The sequence below is a fragment of the Strix uralensis genome, chromosome 28, assembly GCF_047716275.1.
Source record: "Strix uralensis isolate ZFMK-TIS-50842 chromosome 28, bStrUra1, whole genome shotgun sequence".
Lineage (NCBI taxonomy): Eukaryota > Metazoa > Chordata > Aves > Strigiformes > Strigidae > Strix > Strix uralensis.
The window spans coordinates 3,877,684-3,893,313 of NC_133999.1; the positions used below are offsets into that span (position 1 = coordinate 3,877,684).

General features: G+C 45.5%; 1 protein-coding gene across 2 annotated transcripts in view; it reads left to right on the forward strand.

Annotated features, from left to right (window-relative positions):
* The window catches only part of DPYSL2 (dihydropyrimidinase like 2), a 55,710-nt gene that overhangs the window by 21,649 nt on the left and 18,431 nt on the right, over positions 1 to 15,630 (forward strand). For both annotated transcript variants that reach the window (XM_074852057.1, XM_074852058.1), the window contains exons 4-5: positions 13,481 to 13,645; positions 14,646 to 14,707. In XM_074852057.1, the coding sequence (XP_074708158.1) occupies positions 13,481 to 13,645; positions 14,646 to 14,707 (227 nt within the window). The remainder of the gene's footprint in view (positions 1 to 13,480; positions 13,646 to 14,645; positions 14,708 to 15,630) is intronic.

Below are 15,630 nucleotides of genomic sequence, written 5' to 3' on the forward strand. Positions count from 1 at the left end.
CAGTCAACCACTGTTATAATCATAGAGAGAAATTACAGTGAGAGAAATTATAGCTCTTTCTGGCTTGGTGACTTGGAAGCCAGCTGCCTTTTGAACTTGACTAGCAGTTATCCTAATAACATGGAGAATGTACGCTAGGGATATGAGCCCTTGTATCTTGGGAGGTTCAGAAAATGAAGGGGAACTTCACATGGGCTTCAGTCTGCTTCCTACTGCTTTATGCTTCTATTAAAGAGAAAGCTCGTGTGCAGGGTGGCAGAGGTTTTCAGGAGTGTGTTAGCTGCTCAGCTACAGTCAGATCTGTAGTGAGGGGACACCAGGTGTTCTAGGTCATCCTGAAGATCACCACCTTGCTGGAAGGAAATGTTTCGAGTCTAGCATGCTTCCTCCCTCTTGATTTGTAAACTGAGCATGACTTGAGAGAATGGAGCTGCCCCAACGGAGATCAGAGTCTAAAACTGCAATAGTGTGGGCTTAGAGCAGGGTTTAGAAAAGGTCAAGGGCAGCTTGGTATGGGATGGTGTTTAGACCCACCAGTGAAGACTAGATCACGCTCTGCACTACGGGGAGCTGCTATTTTATATTATCAGGGTTAGTCCTGTTCTGGTAGAGAGCAAGAGTCTAAATGGTGGGCAAAGGAGGGGGACGGAAACAGAGACACGGAAGGAGGTGACAGCAGTGGTCATGCAGTAACTTGTGGTTGAGCTGGAAGTACAAAACCAAGCGTTTTGAGTCCAAGAGCAGTGACCACAGAGCTGCAGTGTCTCACCAAGTCTCTGTGGCTGTGCGTACACAGCACTGCATTGTTCTGCAGACACCAGCCTGAATTTTATTTCTTTTTTTCATCCAGCAGCAGAGATAAAAGAGGAACTGTGTGGCTGGGGATAGTACTGCAGACGGGCTGCGTTGGGGTTTATGGCTTGTTTCACTTTCTAGCAGCTGGCAGTGGTTCTTCTGCAGCAAAGAAATGTGGAATTCTCTAGAAATTTAATGAAAATGTCCACTTGCTTGTATAAAAGGTTATTGGTGATTTATATGGGTAAAAGCTTCCTTGAACTCTGTTAATAAGATAATGACATTACCACACAGGAGTGCAGAGTCCCTCTGGCCCTTTCACTCCTCTCCCCAGCTCCCCTCGGTGCTTTTTATACCCCCGCACTCTTCAGCCTCTGCACTGATTCACGCTAAATCTTGTTCACTTCACTGACTCCCAGCTTGCTGCTGACGTGTTTGTTGCTTTCCTTCAGAGCGGGCTTAAAATCATTAATGAGAAAGTCGGTCCATAAACAGAGATGGGCAGTCCCCCATTGCGAGCTACCCTTCTCAAGCTTTTAAACCCCTCTAAGTCCATTAGGCATCTCTGCCTGCAGCTCCTGTTCGGCCAAGAGCCTGCCTTGCTGGGCCCGGCTCTGCTTCCTGCATCCCTGCGATGCCGACGTTCTGCTGGATGGGATCACCTCTGTTGTTCTGATGGGCTTTCCAAAGGGGTCTTGCTGGAAGTAAACGAAATGAATCTGCCAAGCCCTTGATGTCTCTTGCCAGTTAGCACAGAAGGAAACAGCTGTTCAGACCTCAGCAAACATTGTGTGTTATTGTGGGCATTTTATTATTTTTTTTTTTCCCCTTTGGGCTGCAACTATTATTTGTCATCTCTTTGCTGCTGAGAGAATAGGCTCCTGTGAGGAACAGATGACTTTAGGAGCTTGTAGCTTTGCCTGAGGTGATGCAGGAGGTCTGTGGTGTGATAGTGTCTTTAACCCTGGCTGTCAGATATTCAGGCTAATGACTCTGCCTACCAGCTGGGCCATCTCTCCTCCTTCATGCTGAAAGGTGAAATCAGCAGTGTCTGGTTTTGGGCTGGAGTCCTGTGAAACCACTGCAGTCCAGCACAGCTTGTTTGTAAGTCAGTCAGCACATTTCTCCTTATTTTCCCATCTTCTGCCTTCCCCAGAGCTGGTCTGGATCCTGGCCCTTGCCCCTCTCCCAGCCTTCTGCCTCTTTGGCAACACTGATTTTTTTTTGAAGAGCAGGTGAGCGGGGCCCTGGCTCCGTTTCTGTTTTGCCCCGCTCTGCTCTGGACCCTCTCCACCCCCCGTCACCGTGGAGGAAGGAGTGGATGGAGGCTGCCCGACACGTGCTGGAGCCTGGAGGCTCTGGTGTAGTTATGAACAAATGAATGTTGAAATGGCAACACCACTGGCAGTGCAGCTGTCTTCCTGCAGAGGTGACTGACCTAGATTTTTCCATGCATCCAGAAAGAGGGATTTGGCACTCACTCAGAAATAACCAATGTTGTCTGTTTATACAATAGCACTTAATACCTCTTACTCCATGTAATGGTTGGGATCAGTAGTGCTGCTTTCCCACTGCATGGGGAAGAATTCATGTTCCTTTGTTTGAAGCTGCTTTTAAATGCTTTTCTTGCTTTCCCGTGTCCAGCACTTTCATCCCCAAGTCCCATGCCTTATGGGTGACACGCAGGAGAAGTGAAGAGCTAACGGGTATCACCGATGTGTTGTGTCTTACATAGCCCCTTACATCAATGGAAAATGTATGGGATACTTTGAGGGGTGCAGGTATAAAAGTTGGGTCCTCCAGATAAAGCTTGTCTGCTGTAGATGGCAAAGCAATCTTAAAAAAAATCAAATACAGTTATTCACCTCCATTAATGTAACACCATTAGCTGTCTGTGATAGGTTTCAGGGCACATGTGGTAAATCTTGCTAGATAACCTGTCTTAATCACCTTCAAGTTGAGACAAGGTCTTAAAAGGAAATGGTGCCTCCAGCTCTTTTCTTGGCTTGTTTTTCTGGGCACAGATTTTTGCCTTCCTACCAGTGTTCAATCCCTTGGCTTCTTTTACCTTCCCATGAGCTTGACTCAGCAGAAACCATCCTTGTCAGACAGGAACTTTTCACTTTCCAATTTGCGTGTCAGGGGAAGGAAGCAAGTGATGCCTGAAATAAGTGATGGCTAAAATGAAAAGCAGTATTTCTCACTCGGGGTGGATTTGGGTGAGTGCTGTCTGTAGAGTGGAATTTGGCGTCTTGGGCCAGTGGAGTCTTTTTCCATCTTTCCTTCAGTTCATAGGTCCCATCTGTTTCTTAACAACTGGATTTTTTTTTTTTTTAATCTTTCTGGTGAGAGGGAGAAATGTTTAAGGAATACAAATTAGCTCCTCCTGTCTAGCATACTTTAATTATGCTTGTAAATTGCCAATTGTTACCAACTTGGGGCTGTGCCTGCATCTTTGCACAACCCAAACTCCCATGGAAGCCATGTGCTTTTAAAAGGAATGCAGCGACGGGCAGTTAAGAGTTATGACTTCTGGAAAAACTCCTTTCTTCCCTTGATAGATTACAGTTAGCGTTAGGACTATCTCTGTGACAATGGGTATGTCATTTAATTTCTCCGTGCTAGTTGCTAGCTGTCCATAATGGGAGGTGGCTTTGTTGCTGTGGAGTTGTAAGCTTTAATTCAGATTAGTTAAGTTCACCTAGACGCTCATATTGTAAGTACAAAGTGATTATTTTTATGTGGAGCTGCCTGAGAGCCCAACATATGAAATACTGGATGCCACCTAGCAAGGAGATCATCCCTGTCCCTCCCGGCTGGGATCTGCGCAGATGCAGCCACCCAGTCCCTGCAGCTCATGACCCCCAGCTCTGGTTGTGAATAAAAGGAAAAACCCTGTGTGAGGGGGAGATGGAGTGAGCCCTGTGTGCGTAAAGTGCTTTTGGCTTCCTGGATCCTGAAAGCCTGTTTTAACTAATAGGAGGAACCATGAGACTTCAACGTGCAAATGTCAATGGGGAGATCTCTCAGTGAATTTTCAAAGCCCATAAAAAAGGGCCGTGCTGTTGGAAGTTCCCCTTCCTGACTGCTTCTAGGGTGTATTTTCACCAGATTGCTTTGTTCCTGAAAGCAGTTACACATGTGCAGTTCCTATACTTTTGGAATCTGGGGGACTCTGTGGTGGTTTACATATGAATGAAATTCCCTGGCACAACCTACAGGCAACGTGAGGTGGTAAGGGAGTTCCTTGAGAACTATCCTGTATTATCACACAGCACCGCTTTTGTGCAGAGGGGAAGGGGGAAAGTTCCCGAAGCATAGCACAGCAAGAGATAGTGTAACCCAATATTGCTTCAGAAATCTCATTTCAGAAATGCGTGTCAGTTAATGATACTTCCCAACAGACTTTTCTTTATTTCAGATAAGATTTCTCAGGATTTGTATCAGTGTCCAAAGAGTTCAGCTACTGCCGTGGTACAAAGTACTTTTCAGACTGATGTGCAGAGACTCTTTGTCTGCTGTGAACTGAAAAAGTTTTGTAAAGTCTTTGTAGCTCAACAGTAACTGGAGAAAAATGTAAGTGTGCAGGATGTTCTTGCATGAGGTAAAATTAGGCCATGGTACCAAGACCAGAGTTGGCTTCTGCTGCTTTGTGAAGCAGTTGGTCCTTTTGCTGTGCAAACACTATAAAAGGGGAAAATGGCAGCTGTGTGGAAATGCCTCGGAGCGAGCTGTCCCGCAGCGTGGATCCAGGGGCAATTCAGGCTATTGAGCAGTCTGGCTTTTGCGTTTGAGACAGGAAATTAAGTTGAGGTCTAGAATGTAAGAGTTGCCTGTGAAAGCTTAGTGCATGGCAAAAATAAAAGGCAGCGTCTTGTATGTATGAGTTTTCCTAACCAGTTTGGTGTAGGGCTCCTGGACTGGAAGAGTCACAGGCTTAGTGTCCATCTTTGGGTTGGCCAGCTCAGGTGATACCCAGGTGTGGATCCTTTCATACCTCAAACACGGTGCTTTGTGCCCCCAAACAAGGTTTTGTGAGCCTGGGAAGATCCCAGCCTGTGTCAGAGGCTGGACAGGGCTATTTGAGACGTGGAGGAAGGAAATTTGGCAGCTGGGGACTGCGTCACAGGATTCCTATTAAAACTAAGGAAGATCTAGTTAGGGCTTCCTACAGGTTATTATTACAATAGGTATTTTGGCAGGCAACAGTAGCCTTATGGAGTTAATAGAAAACTAGCAGATGGCTCGGTGTAGTCAGAATTGACATGTGCAGTGTGAGTGTGCTGCTTGGTCTCTGTCCTACAATTGGTTTGTTAGAAAATAGGTTCTGCTCACCCCCACATCAGATCCCACCACAGTTTTCTCTATGGACACACGGACATTTGGATCTGGTTCAGTCCGTGCTTCCTTGTCTGTAGTTCTGTTTGGCAGTCATCAAAGTCAGTCTTAACTAAGAACAGAATGGGGACTCTTAGTGTCTTACCAGAAGTGGAAGTGGTATGATGGTGATTGATGAAAACCTCTTCCTCAAAGCGCGATGTCACTTCATCACAGCCACGAGAAGAGGAAGTGTCTGGCCCTTGTCCAGCGAGGGGAGATGTTTATATGGCAAATACACAGAGGGAGAGGACATGTTCACCAAGCAGATGTTTTTTTATTTCCCTCACAAACTGTTACAGTGGTTCTGTGGAGTCAGAACTCTTTGCATTTAGTTGATTTTGTTGGGGAAAAAATTAATCTTTCTGGTCCTGAAAACATAAAGCTCTCTCAGAACCATCACAAATTTCCATTGTAAAAATTCCCATTCTGCAGTTGTTCCTCTTCATCTCCAACGCCCCCCTGAGACAACCATGGGCAGTGAAAGGAAGCTGAGAAGCCAAAATCTGGTCTTGTGGACAGTGATGCAAATCCAGAATTGTTCCAGCTTCCTGGCTAGTGGAAAAAGCCTGGCGGGCAGGGTATATCTCCACTGACCTGAGAGGGACAGAACTGGCTTACAGCGCTTGATCTTTCGTCCTCTTGTTTCTGATCAAACTTTTGCCCCTTGGATGTGTTGTTATAGCTGTGTTTTGCCTTGACTTGAAAACCATGGCTACAAGCAGAGGTTTTCTCAGTCCCATTCCCCCAAGGTTTACAAGCCAATTTGTATGGAGGTCTTTGAAGTCCTGTGCACTTTTTTTTCATGGGCTCGAAGTGTGGAGTATGCCTAAAAGAAAGAATAAATCTTGGAATCACTTAAATATCTCTTTTGAACTTGGCTCCCCACATCCTCTATCATGGTGACCTCCTGAGATGCAAGCATAGCTTGGATGTGCAATAAACCTGTACTGTAGAGAAATGGAGCCTTTTTTGATCTGATCTAAATAGATAGTCATTCCAGCTGTTGAAGAGGGTTATTAATTACTGTTTGGACATACAGACCCCCATTCTTTACATTTGTGTCCAGCTGGCATTAAATTATTAATCATATTTTGGATCTAATCAGCTAAAAAGACAAGTGAAATATCTGTATGACATCAGTGAGGGAATAACAGAACATTGCAGTCTGAAAATGTAATCAGTGTAGCATGGATATGTCTAATTCTTCTGAGTCTGGTCCAGCTTCTGATTCCCTGCATGGAGTCTAATAAACTGGATCTAAAGTGACAGAAAACAACATGCAATGTCATTTAGGCTGCCTTTTCTTCTGTTCGTTTGGCAGGCGCGTACAAGCGAACAGTCCTTGTGTAGTTGTATTAGCGCAGCAAGTGCTGTTCTGTGCAGAGTGCTGTTACTCTTCAGAATAATCTCTTTATTTCGAGTATCTTTTCTTGGGGAAAAAAACCCCTCCAATAATAAAATAATGTGGGAATAAATCCCCAGAAATATGCAAAGCTGAAATCTGATTGCTGGATCCAGGATGTCAAGAAAGTTCTTACTTTGATTTTTCATTACCTTCAAGTGTATGAGCTTATGTATGTTAGGTACATGAAAAGGCAACCTTAAAAGCAATCTTGTAGCTATCCTTTCTTGTCCTAGATCAAAAACATCACCTGGAGTGTGGTTTAGAGGAAGAGCCGGGTATGAAATCGGAACATAGATGTGAAGCTCTTTTAGGTTACTTGATTTTGGGATTTTTGAGCTCAGACTAAATGCTGAGGTCTCTTTCTAGCCTAAATTGATGCAGAGCCGGTGAGCTGGCAGTTGTGTTTCAATATTTCAAGCAGAAGTCTTGTTGCTGGGAGGCTTGACTTTGTAATAACTTTGTTACTGGACAAGGCAGCTTTTGGTAGCTCAATTCTTGACATGTAAAAGGGTCGTAATGATATATAACCAATAGTAGAAGGGTTTGTGGTATTTCACCAGCTGAGAGTTTGAAGTCTCTGGATGAAATAAGGTCTGTGATTATGGGATAATCTTCTGTGAAGGTTCTTGGGTCAGTCAAGGGCCTAACTTTCAGTTCACTCATACTGATTTTATTCCACTTGCTTTCATAGCATTACTCCCAGTTCACACCAGTGCCAGGAGAATACTAGTGCAGCCAGAGACTAGCAACATCTCCAGACTTCTAAGTAGGGAGCTGTGCAATTACCAGGGCTGAATTTAATTACAACCTCTCAATAAAATGGCTTGTGACAGAATGTACAACTCAATAAATCCACCAGATTTCATCACATGCAGTTGCTGTGAAGATTAAGTAGTATTAAAAAGGCAGATGTGTTTATAGTGATTAAGCTGCTATTTAAAGTTTTGGGTAGGGGAAATCTGCCTGCTAACAGTTAAGCTTAAAAGTTAAGGATTTTCACCTTATAAACTCCTCTTAAACAATAGGCACATTTAATGCTAGTAGGAGCAGGAAATAATGTGTAAAACTGCAGTTTATAATAGCAACTGGAACCCTGCATACATGGTTTTATTACATACACAATTTTTGTAACATCTGACCCTAATTCGCATTTATATTGTCCATATCAAATAGTTTTTCTCTTTCCTGGTAGCGGTGTTCATTAGCTGAAGACCGGAAGAAATTTCACGCATGCTTTAGATGACACGTAATTAAGCCAGCTGGAAAGAAAACCTTTATGGGGGGAAACCTAGAACCAAGGGCTATTAATAGAAACTCCAGGAAGGGGTTGTTAGCATGCCAAGGCCTGCTCAAATGAGGCAGGATGCAAAAAAGAAAAAAATTGAACATGCCACAATACCAGGAAGCTATAAACCCCATTAATCCCCACCCATGAGGACATCCATCCAAAAAGTAAACTTCTGTTTCCAAGGCAAGGCTGATAGCTGAATTTAGCTGTGCCACTGCAGCAGTGATTTCCCTTGAGCTTAGTGAGGAGTCAAAAATATAAAGGCATGGCTCTTAAACTGTGGTTTTTTGAGAGCTTCAAAGTGCGAGAGAGAGATTATATGGGATTTTTTATGGCTTCAGTCTCAAAGCATCCTGCAGGCTGTTGGTTAAATTCCCCAGTCTTCTGTGTGTGATCCCTCGTGCCCATGCAGAATAGCTACCTCCGTTCTCAAACTGGGAGCTTGTTCAGGGAGAGACCCGCAGATGCCCCTCTGCTTCAGAGAAGCTCCTGAGGACCGGAAAGCCACAGTCTCAGCTGAGTTTGTAAAAGGGAACCAAGATGTGATGCAACATTTTATAAAGTCACTGTTTAAAGCTGAGATTGGCACCATTTTACGTGTGCTGTGCAGCTGGCGGGTCGGCATGGTTTTAAAGTAAGGGAGAAGATATAGCAGCTGAATGAAGAGCAAAGATATGTTTAAGGCTGACCCTTAATACTTGCACTGACCGGTGATGTGATTAGTAAATGCTAGTGCTTTAGAAACTGATGCTGTCACTTCTCCTACCCTACTTAGAGTTTTCATGCTTACGTTAAAACAATACTACTTTATTTTCCCCACATTTGGAAAATTCCCTTTAAATCAATTCCTCTAAGTTTTTGCCTTCCCCTTTCATTGAACACCAAGTGCCTGATGCCCCGGTGGTTGTTACCTCTCCCCTACAGCATTCAACCATTTTGGCTCACTGGACACGTAACGTTTCGGTGTGCCTGAATGCCAGCTCTGGTGTTGTTAAAGCCACACAGATAAGCTAACAGTGGTTGGTGTTGTTGTCTCACTTCAGCTTATTGTCTGCCTTTAATCTTGAGCTGATTAATCTGTCAAGGAGGAGTGAAGGATTGTGAGCGAGACAGGCAGAAAACCAGCCGCGGATGATGGGTGGGTGGGTGGGTGGGAGCTGAAATACTTGGAAGTAAGAGCAGATGCACCTTGTAAACAATGTGAAACCCTATGTAATGACGGGAGAGCAAAACCAGGCACGTCAGAGAGGTAGTTAAGGGTCTTGGTGATTGTGGCTGGAACAGTCATGGCACATTGGGTACGCAGGTCCTCAGATCCCACTGCCTTCCAGAGGGAGGTGAACGCTCAGTTTGTCTGGGAAAAAGATAAACAGACTATCCAGTAATTTTGGAATCTCATCAGTATTTTAGCCAGGGAAAAATGAGATGATTTGTAAAATACAAAATCCTTTTTATTATTTTTTTTTTTTTCTACAAAGCAGATCCTTTGCTGATGTAAACAGGCTTGCTTGCTTCGAAGCCACAGGCTGTTGCGTTTTGGATTCTGCATTTCAGAAGGTTAAAAGATAAATCTACGGAATGTTTTCTATTCATAGCTGAGAAACCACTGTAATCCTAACCTTGGCTTTGCCATGTAACTTGCTGAGGGTGTATGTTACGTAAAGAGAAACATTAGGGTTAGGCCTGAAATTCACTCTGATTCAGGGAGCCACTACAAGGACCGCAAGCTCTTTAACTCCTTTGAAGGTTTCAGTACTGATGAAGTGATACTTACATGATCTTTTCCTTTTCTCTTTTTTACTTCATTGTGTTTCTGCTTTTGGAGCAAGCTTTGAGCTTAAATTGAGCTGGCAACTTCCTTTTCAGGCCTCAGCAGCTGACATCATTTGCACAGCAATAATCAACAACAGGAAGAAAACATCTGGGCTTGGAAGCATGAAGAGATCAAGGCTGTAGTGGTCTAGAGAATAAAGGGGTGACAACAGTCTGCGTTGCAACAGTTTGCCTTGAGTGCATCCTGCAGACGTGAGGCCGCTCCGGCGGCTTCAGGAATTGAACATTCCTGGTTTCTGAGATGAAGGAATGAAAGATGGGGCAGTAAGCTGTCGGGTTCCCTAGAGAGAAGTGGATCAGTGAGGTCAGGACAGCACACTGCTTTTCACATGGGAAACCTCCAGGGTAATCTCCACGGCAGGGTTTGCTGCCTGCTCCGGTGGGTCAGAAGACCTTGTGTCCATGGTCCTGTGGTGGATCGTACCCAGGGGTCATCTTGGGAACCTAGGGCTGTGGGAATGCAGCGGATGGAGCTTTCATCAGCTGCTTTGTACTGCTCTGAAGCACAGGGACCTTAAAGAAAAAGCTTTTTGTTTATTACTCTTGAGCTCTTGAGCTGTGCCTGAGGGCTAGAAGGAGAACTTCCTCTGAGCTGCATGTGGGTGATTCCTGTCCATACCAACAGGCAGAAGTAGTTGCAATGCTCAGTTCTTTTAACAGCAGGCAGAGAATCAACCTTAACTCTTCTCCTTTAAAGGATCTAGGCTCATTCTTACTTGGGCTCCCAAAAACCCCAACCCCAGCATGCAGGGATGTAGGAGGGATGTAGGCCATGAGCCGGCAACGTAGTTGGCACCTTCCATTGTAACAAGGGATGGTAAAATTGTAGAGACATTCGCATTTGTGTCTGAATTACCTCTAGATTAGCATGCAGGGTTACATCCACCTTCCTCATGGCTTATGTGCAGCATCTACCATTTGTGCTGCCTCACTTGTGGCAGCACAGCTCCCTCCTGCTCCAGGGTGCCGTGTATCAGGCGTAGCCGCTGAGCAGCTCCAGCTGCCCTCTGGCACTTGGACCCCTGTCTGGGGATGTCCCTGACACTGTGACTGTCCCATGCTGTGCTCTGTCACATTGCTCCTTCCCTGAGGCTCTTTGGACAAGTTAAATCACAGGCTTTTGAAGGCTGTTGGCTTACCTTGCACATTCAGGCCTCCTCGCCGACTTCTTTTCCATGGGAATGTAATGCAATGGTTGATCAGTAATATTTGCCTGGCAGAAAGCTGCTATGGAAACAAACTGTGCTCTATTTTGATGGGGATGATGGGTGATTTGGCTATTGGTGAGCTCCAGGGAGCTGCTATAAGATGTGTCGGCAGTGCAGCTTCCATATAAGATATTCCTAATCCCCAGAGCTGACTTTCATGCACATATACACCACTACCTCCATCCCTTATCCTTATTGTAACCAGCTGTGGTTTGACTTTGTCAAAGATCTGGTAGAGCTCCCTTACCCCTTCTCCCACTCCCTCCACAAACTCCCGTTAGTCATACTTGGGCAGCGCATGAAATAAGATGGTGATAAAGCTCTGATCCTAGACACCAGAGTAACTCCTAGCGGCTCCAAGCTGGGCTGTGAAGACTCCACTGTGTTAACCCTTTGGTGCCTCCAGGCAGAATTTCCTAATGCCCCTAAGCCATGTATCATCTCGGGGTTGATAGAGCTCTTAGAGCACCTTTCCTCTTAAGTAGAGATGGATTTATCACTGTGAGGTGTTAGAGGTTAAATGGGCTTTTTAATTAGTGGGCTGAAGAGGACAGCTCTTGTGTTAAGGCAGTTGCCATTTGTGAAAACCTGGGTTTTCCCTGTATCCCACTGGTAACGCAGAGAGAATGTTACTTTTCCCCTTGTTGTTCATACTACTTAAGCTAAAGATTAACTTTGGCAGAGTGACAAGGGGCTACATACTGGCCAAGAAACAATTCAGTCTGGAAGGTTTCAGACCACTGGGGAGGAGGAGATCATGGAACAGAAACTGGATGATTTTTTTAAAAACAGGACAGTTTATTGTCTGGTTAAATTTGGGTTGCTTTTCCTGAGGGGGGTGAAAAGCACATCCTTGATCTGATGCCAGTCACCAGGCAAACTTCAGAGCTTTTGCTCATAGCATGGATTTCTCTGATGGGCAGGACACTGCTGTCTGAGCAGACGAAGGCCACCAGCCACTCCTGAACCCCTAAACCACTGCTGATCAAAGCTGCAGCTGTACTGCCCATGTATCAGCAAAGACCTGCACATCACATCCTTCCCTTTGCAGGCTAGCGTGATACTTGGAGGGGCAGACACAAGCCTTTTGGAGAAGCACAAATGTTTTAACTGCTGTTTTACTCTCTGTCATGTAGTGACCTTGGGCAGAGCTTTGCGGGAAGGATGGTTGTTTTGGGTAATCTTGACTTTCTACAGTGTTTGCACGTCTCAAACATTGGAGACGTCGTTACCGACTGGGTGGCTGAGGCTCGTGGGTCGTTCAGGTGAGCTGTACCGCTTTTGCAGCGGGTCGAGAGCTCCCGGGGTAAATCCAATTCTTAAGGCAGTGCAAGACCAGTAAATCTAGGCTGATGTGTCTGCGTGGGGGCGAAGCAAAGCTTTGTATTTCACTGAGAGTGAGTAGGGCCCAAGGACTTTGTCTCTTATCCCAGATGTGATTTAGAGCTAACTGCTGAGCTGATGGCAGCCCAGATATTCACAGTAAAGTTAAAAATAAAACTGCTTGATTTTTTCTGCTGATAATTGAAGCAACTTTGTATTTTTTGTGTGATTTGATGTAAAATCAAGCCAGGGCTCTCTCCTCCTCCCCAACAGTGCCTGACCAGTTTGTGACCCCTGAAGTCCCACAGGCTTTTCCTACTCTCTCAGCAGCAGTTCAGTTTCTGAGACGCTGGCTTACTTCTTTTATTTCACTGCGTCTAGTGAAGATCTTAGAGATCCCGTGCACTCAAATAAAAATTTGAATGCTATTCAAATTACTGGGAGGAACACTAAACCTTCAGATCCAAATCTCTTTTGTTACCCTTTGAGGCTGTTTTGCATCTGTAGCACTGGTGGAGTATTCTGTAGCTGCTGATGAACCCAGTTACTGCTGGACCTAATGTGTTAGGCTAGAACGAGGATCAGCCTGAGCAGATGCCAGAGGCAAGCAGCACTGTCTTCTTGTCAGGAGGTGTCTCTCCAGCCATGACAGACTGTTGGTCCTGCTTCTTCCAGTCCTCCCTTGTACGCTGTCTCTGGAAGGTGCTCCCGGTTGGGATGAGGCGCATAAAGCAGCTCAGATGCAGGTGGGGAGTCCTTGGTTGTCACTGCGTACGTGCCAGCAGTAATACATCTTTCTGCTCTCTGGACACCTTTTCTAGCATGTCCAGAGGCACAGACAGAGACACTGCTTGAACCTGAGGTGCTGAGTACTGAAAGCTGCTGACTGATGCTCGCAGGGGATCTTGCCCGTGTCATTGTTTATTTGTCACCGAAGAGGGGAGCGGTGTTTATAGAGCTCTCTGCAGTGGTTTGTGTTTGCTGCCCTAGGAGTTTCGTTTACTCCATTCACAAGCAATTGCCGTAAACAGGCTGTAATATTTAAACTATTTCCTTCAGCTTCTGCTCCGTAATCAGCTTCCTGGTGGCTTTCTCAGGTGTGGGGCTTTAGAAACCAGGTCTTCGTATTTTAAGGGGAAGGGGATGTCTTGGTTTTGCGGCAACATCTGCAAGGCATGTTTTATGTCTTGGGCATCCGGGAAGGTTACTGCACCAGCCATTTACCAATGCTTTGGTTGTCTTTCCCAGTTGATCATGTGGTTCCTGAGCCAGGGACCAGTTTGCTGACTGCCTTCGACCAGTGGCGGGAATGGGCAGACAGCAAGTCCTGCTGCGACTACTCTCTGCATGTGGATATCACCGAGTGGCATAAAGGTGTCCAGGAGGAGATGGAAGCTCTGGTTAAAGATCATGGTAAGTGCAGTTATTGAAAGTTTGGGGAAGCCTTTCCCCTTCTTATTTTTCAGAACCGGCTCCCCTATTTTTTAGGACTGGCTCTTGTGAACTATTTGACTCTCATATCCCAGTAAAGCTGTTCTGGGCCCTGACATTACCTTGGCCCATTCTGGCCTCTTGTGAAGGTTTGGGCAGTCCCTGTTGCAGAGGGCTCAGGGAGATGGTACACGCTGGTGTTGCTGCAGTGTGTTAGGTGGGTGAGCAGTGATTTTGCAGAGGTGAATCTCTTCCTGCTGCCATGGAGAGGAGCACCTTTGGGTTTCATTAGTGCAGTAGGTGATAGCTTCAGCCATTAAACTGTTGTAAACAAGGGAAGAATTAGGCCCAGAAGGAACAATCCAGCACTGGTTGCTAAAAGTGGAGAAGAGCTGAATAAAATGACCTCATAGGTTTTTCCCCTCTTTAATTTCCTTGACGTTTCAGCCTTAGGCTAGAGTAATTTTCCATGCTGTTTGTAGTTTATAAAAAAACAGCCTTTTAGATCCTAATGAGTGCTTTCCCACACATGCTGGGTAAGAGCTTTTGCTGGTTCAGAAGGTGAGAGAGGTAAAGCCGACTTAGGAGCACTCCGGTGTCCTGGTCAGTACGAACACGGTGCAGGAGGGCACGCTGACAGACAGATTTCCCATCGCTCTCGCAGGAGGGAGTGGGGGATCAGGGAGCCAGGCCCAGTCTCTGCTTTTGTCTGTGATGCATTTTGCTTATATTTTTTTACTTGGGAGATCCTGGTGTTGTACAGTGATCTGTTGAGAGTGCGTGTGTCTGTGTGCACGCACGTGTGTGTACACATCTCACAGTAGATTAAAGTAATTTATTTGTCTACCCATCATTACTGCTGGCTGGGGGGGGGCTGAGTGAGGGGGACGTCTTCTCTCTATGAGAAACGGTGTGTTTCATAGCTTTGTCTGTGCCTGCAATTTGTATGTCAGAGGTAATTCCTTTGCTCTCTTTCTACCAGGTGTGAACTCCTTCTTGGTTTACATGGCTTTCAAAGATCGCTTTCAGCTAACTGATTCTCAGGTAGGAAGGCTTAATGTTCACGTGCTTCTGTCACTGCGAGCTGTGCAGTAGTCACATATAAGGGTTTAAATTCAATATGCCGGGATCTGACATTCTCTTCTGGTTTCAATCTCTGTATGAGTAACAGTACCTAAGATTTGCAACAGTACCCAGAGCTCTGGTCTGAAGATTATTTTTTTAATAAAAAAAACCCAACAACCAACAACAAACCCTGAAAGGCTTGGCTGGGCAAAGCAATGGCAAAACCCTCATTTTGAGAGATCTAAGGTTTTATTCCAGCTCCTTTGGTGTGGAAGCAGTGGCAATTTTATAAATTGCTGCTTCATGCCTAGGCGCGGGGCAGGACAGCGAGATCTCTGGCGTAACTGCGCTGTGTGTTTATAAGCTGAAACTGATCCTGGCCCAGAAGTGGGTTTCTGGCTTTAGCGTTCAAATTGCTGGGACCTTAAAAATCCTGTTTGCTATTCTGGTGGATACGTTTGGGTACATTTAATTGTTGAGACGGGCAGTTTATATTTCTAAACGTGGTGGGAGGAGAGGAATGCCTGGGAGTCATTTGGAACAGTGTGGGAGGCAGTGGTGTATGACAGTTATCTCTAATGACTCTGGTAAGCATTTTAATGAGTGACCATTGATGGAGCCAGTGTCAGCTGTGGGTTACTCAACCTGAGCCCTCTCGGACTGGTTGCTGGAGGGGGAAATCGCACTGTTCCTGTCCTAGGCAGTGAGAGGGGTGGGGATGGGTTCTCTGTGAAAATAAACCGGTTTTTTTCATGCCAGGCACCAGTAGATGAAGGCATGAAACAGGTACAACTCTGTGAGCTCTTTAAAATCACTCCAGATGTAGGGCTGTGCAGTTGCTGTTTCTTCCTCCAGCGTGGTAAATATACCCAGCCTGGCTATCGAATAGTGCTGCTTTGCCA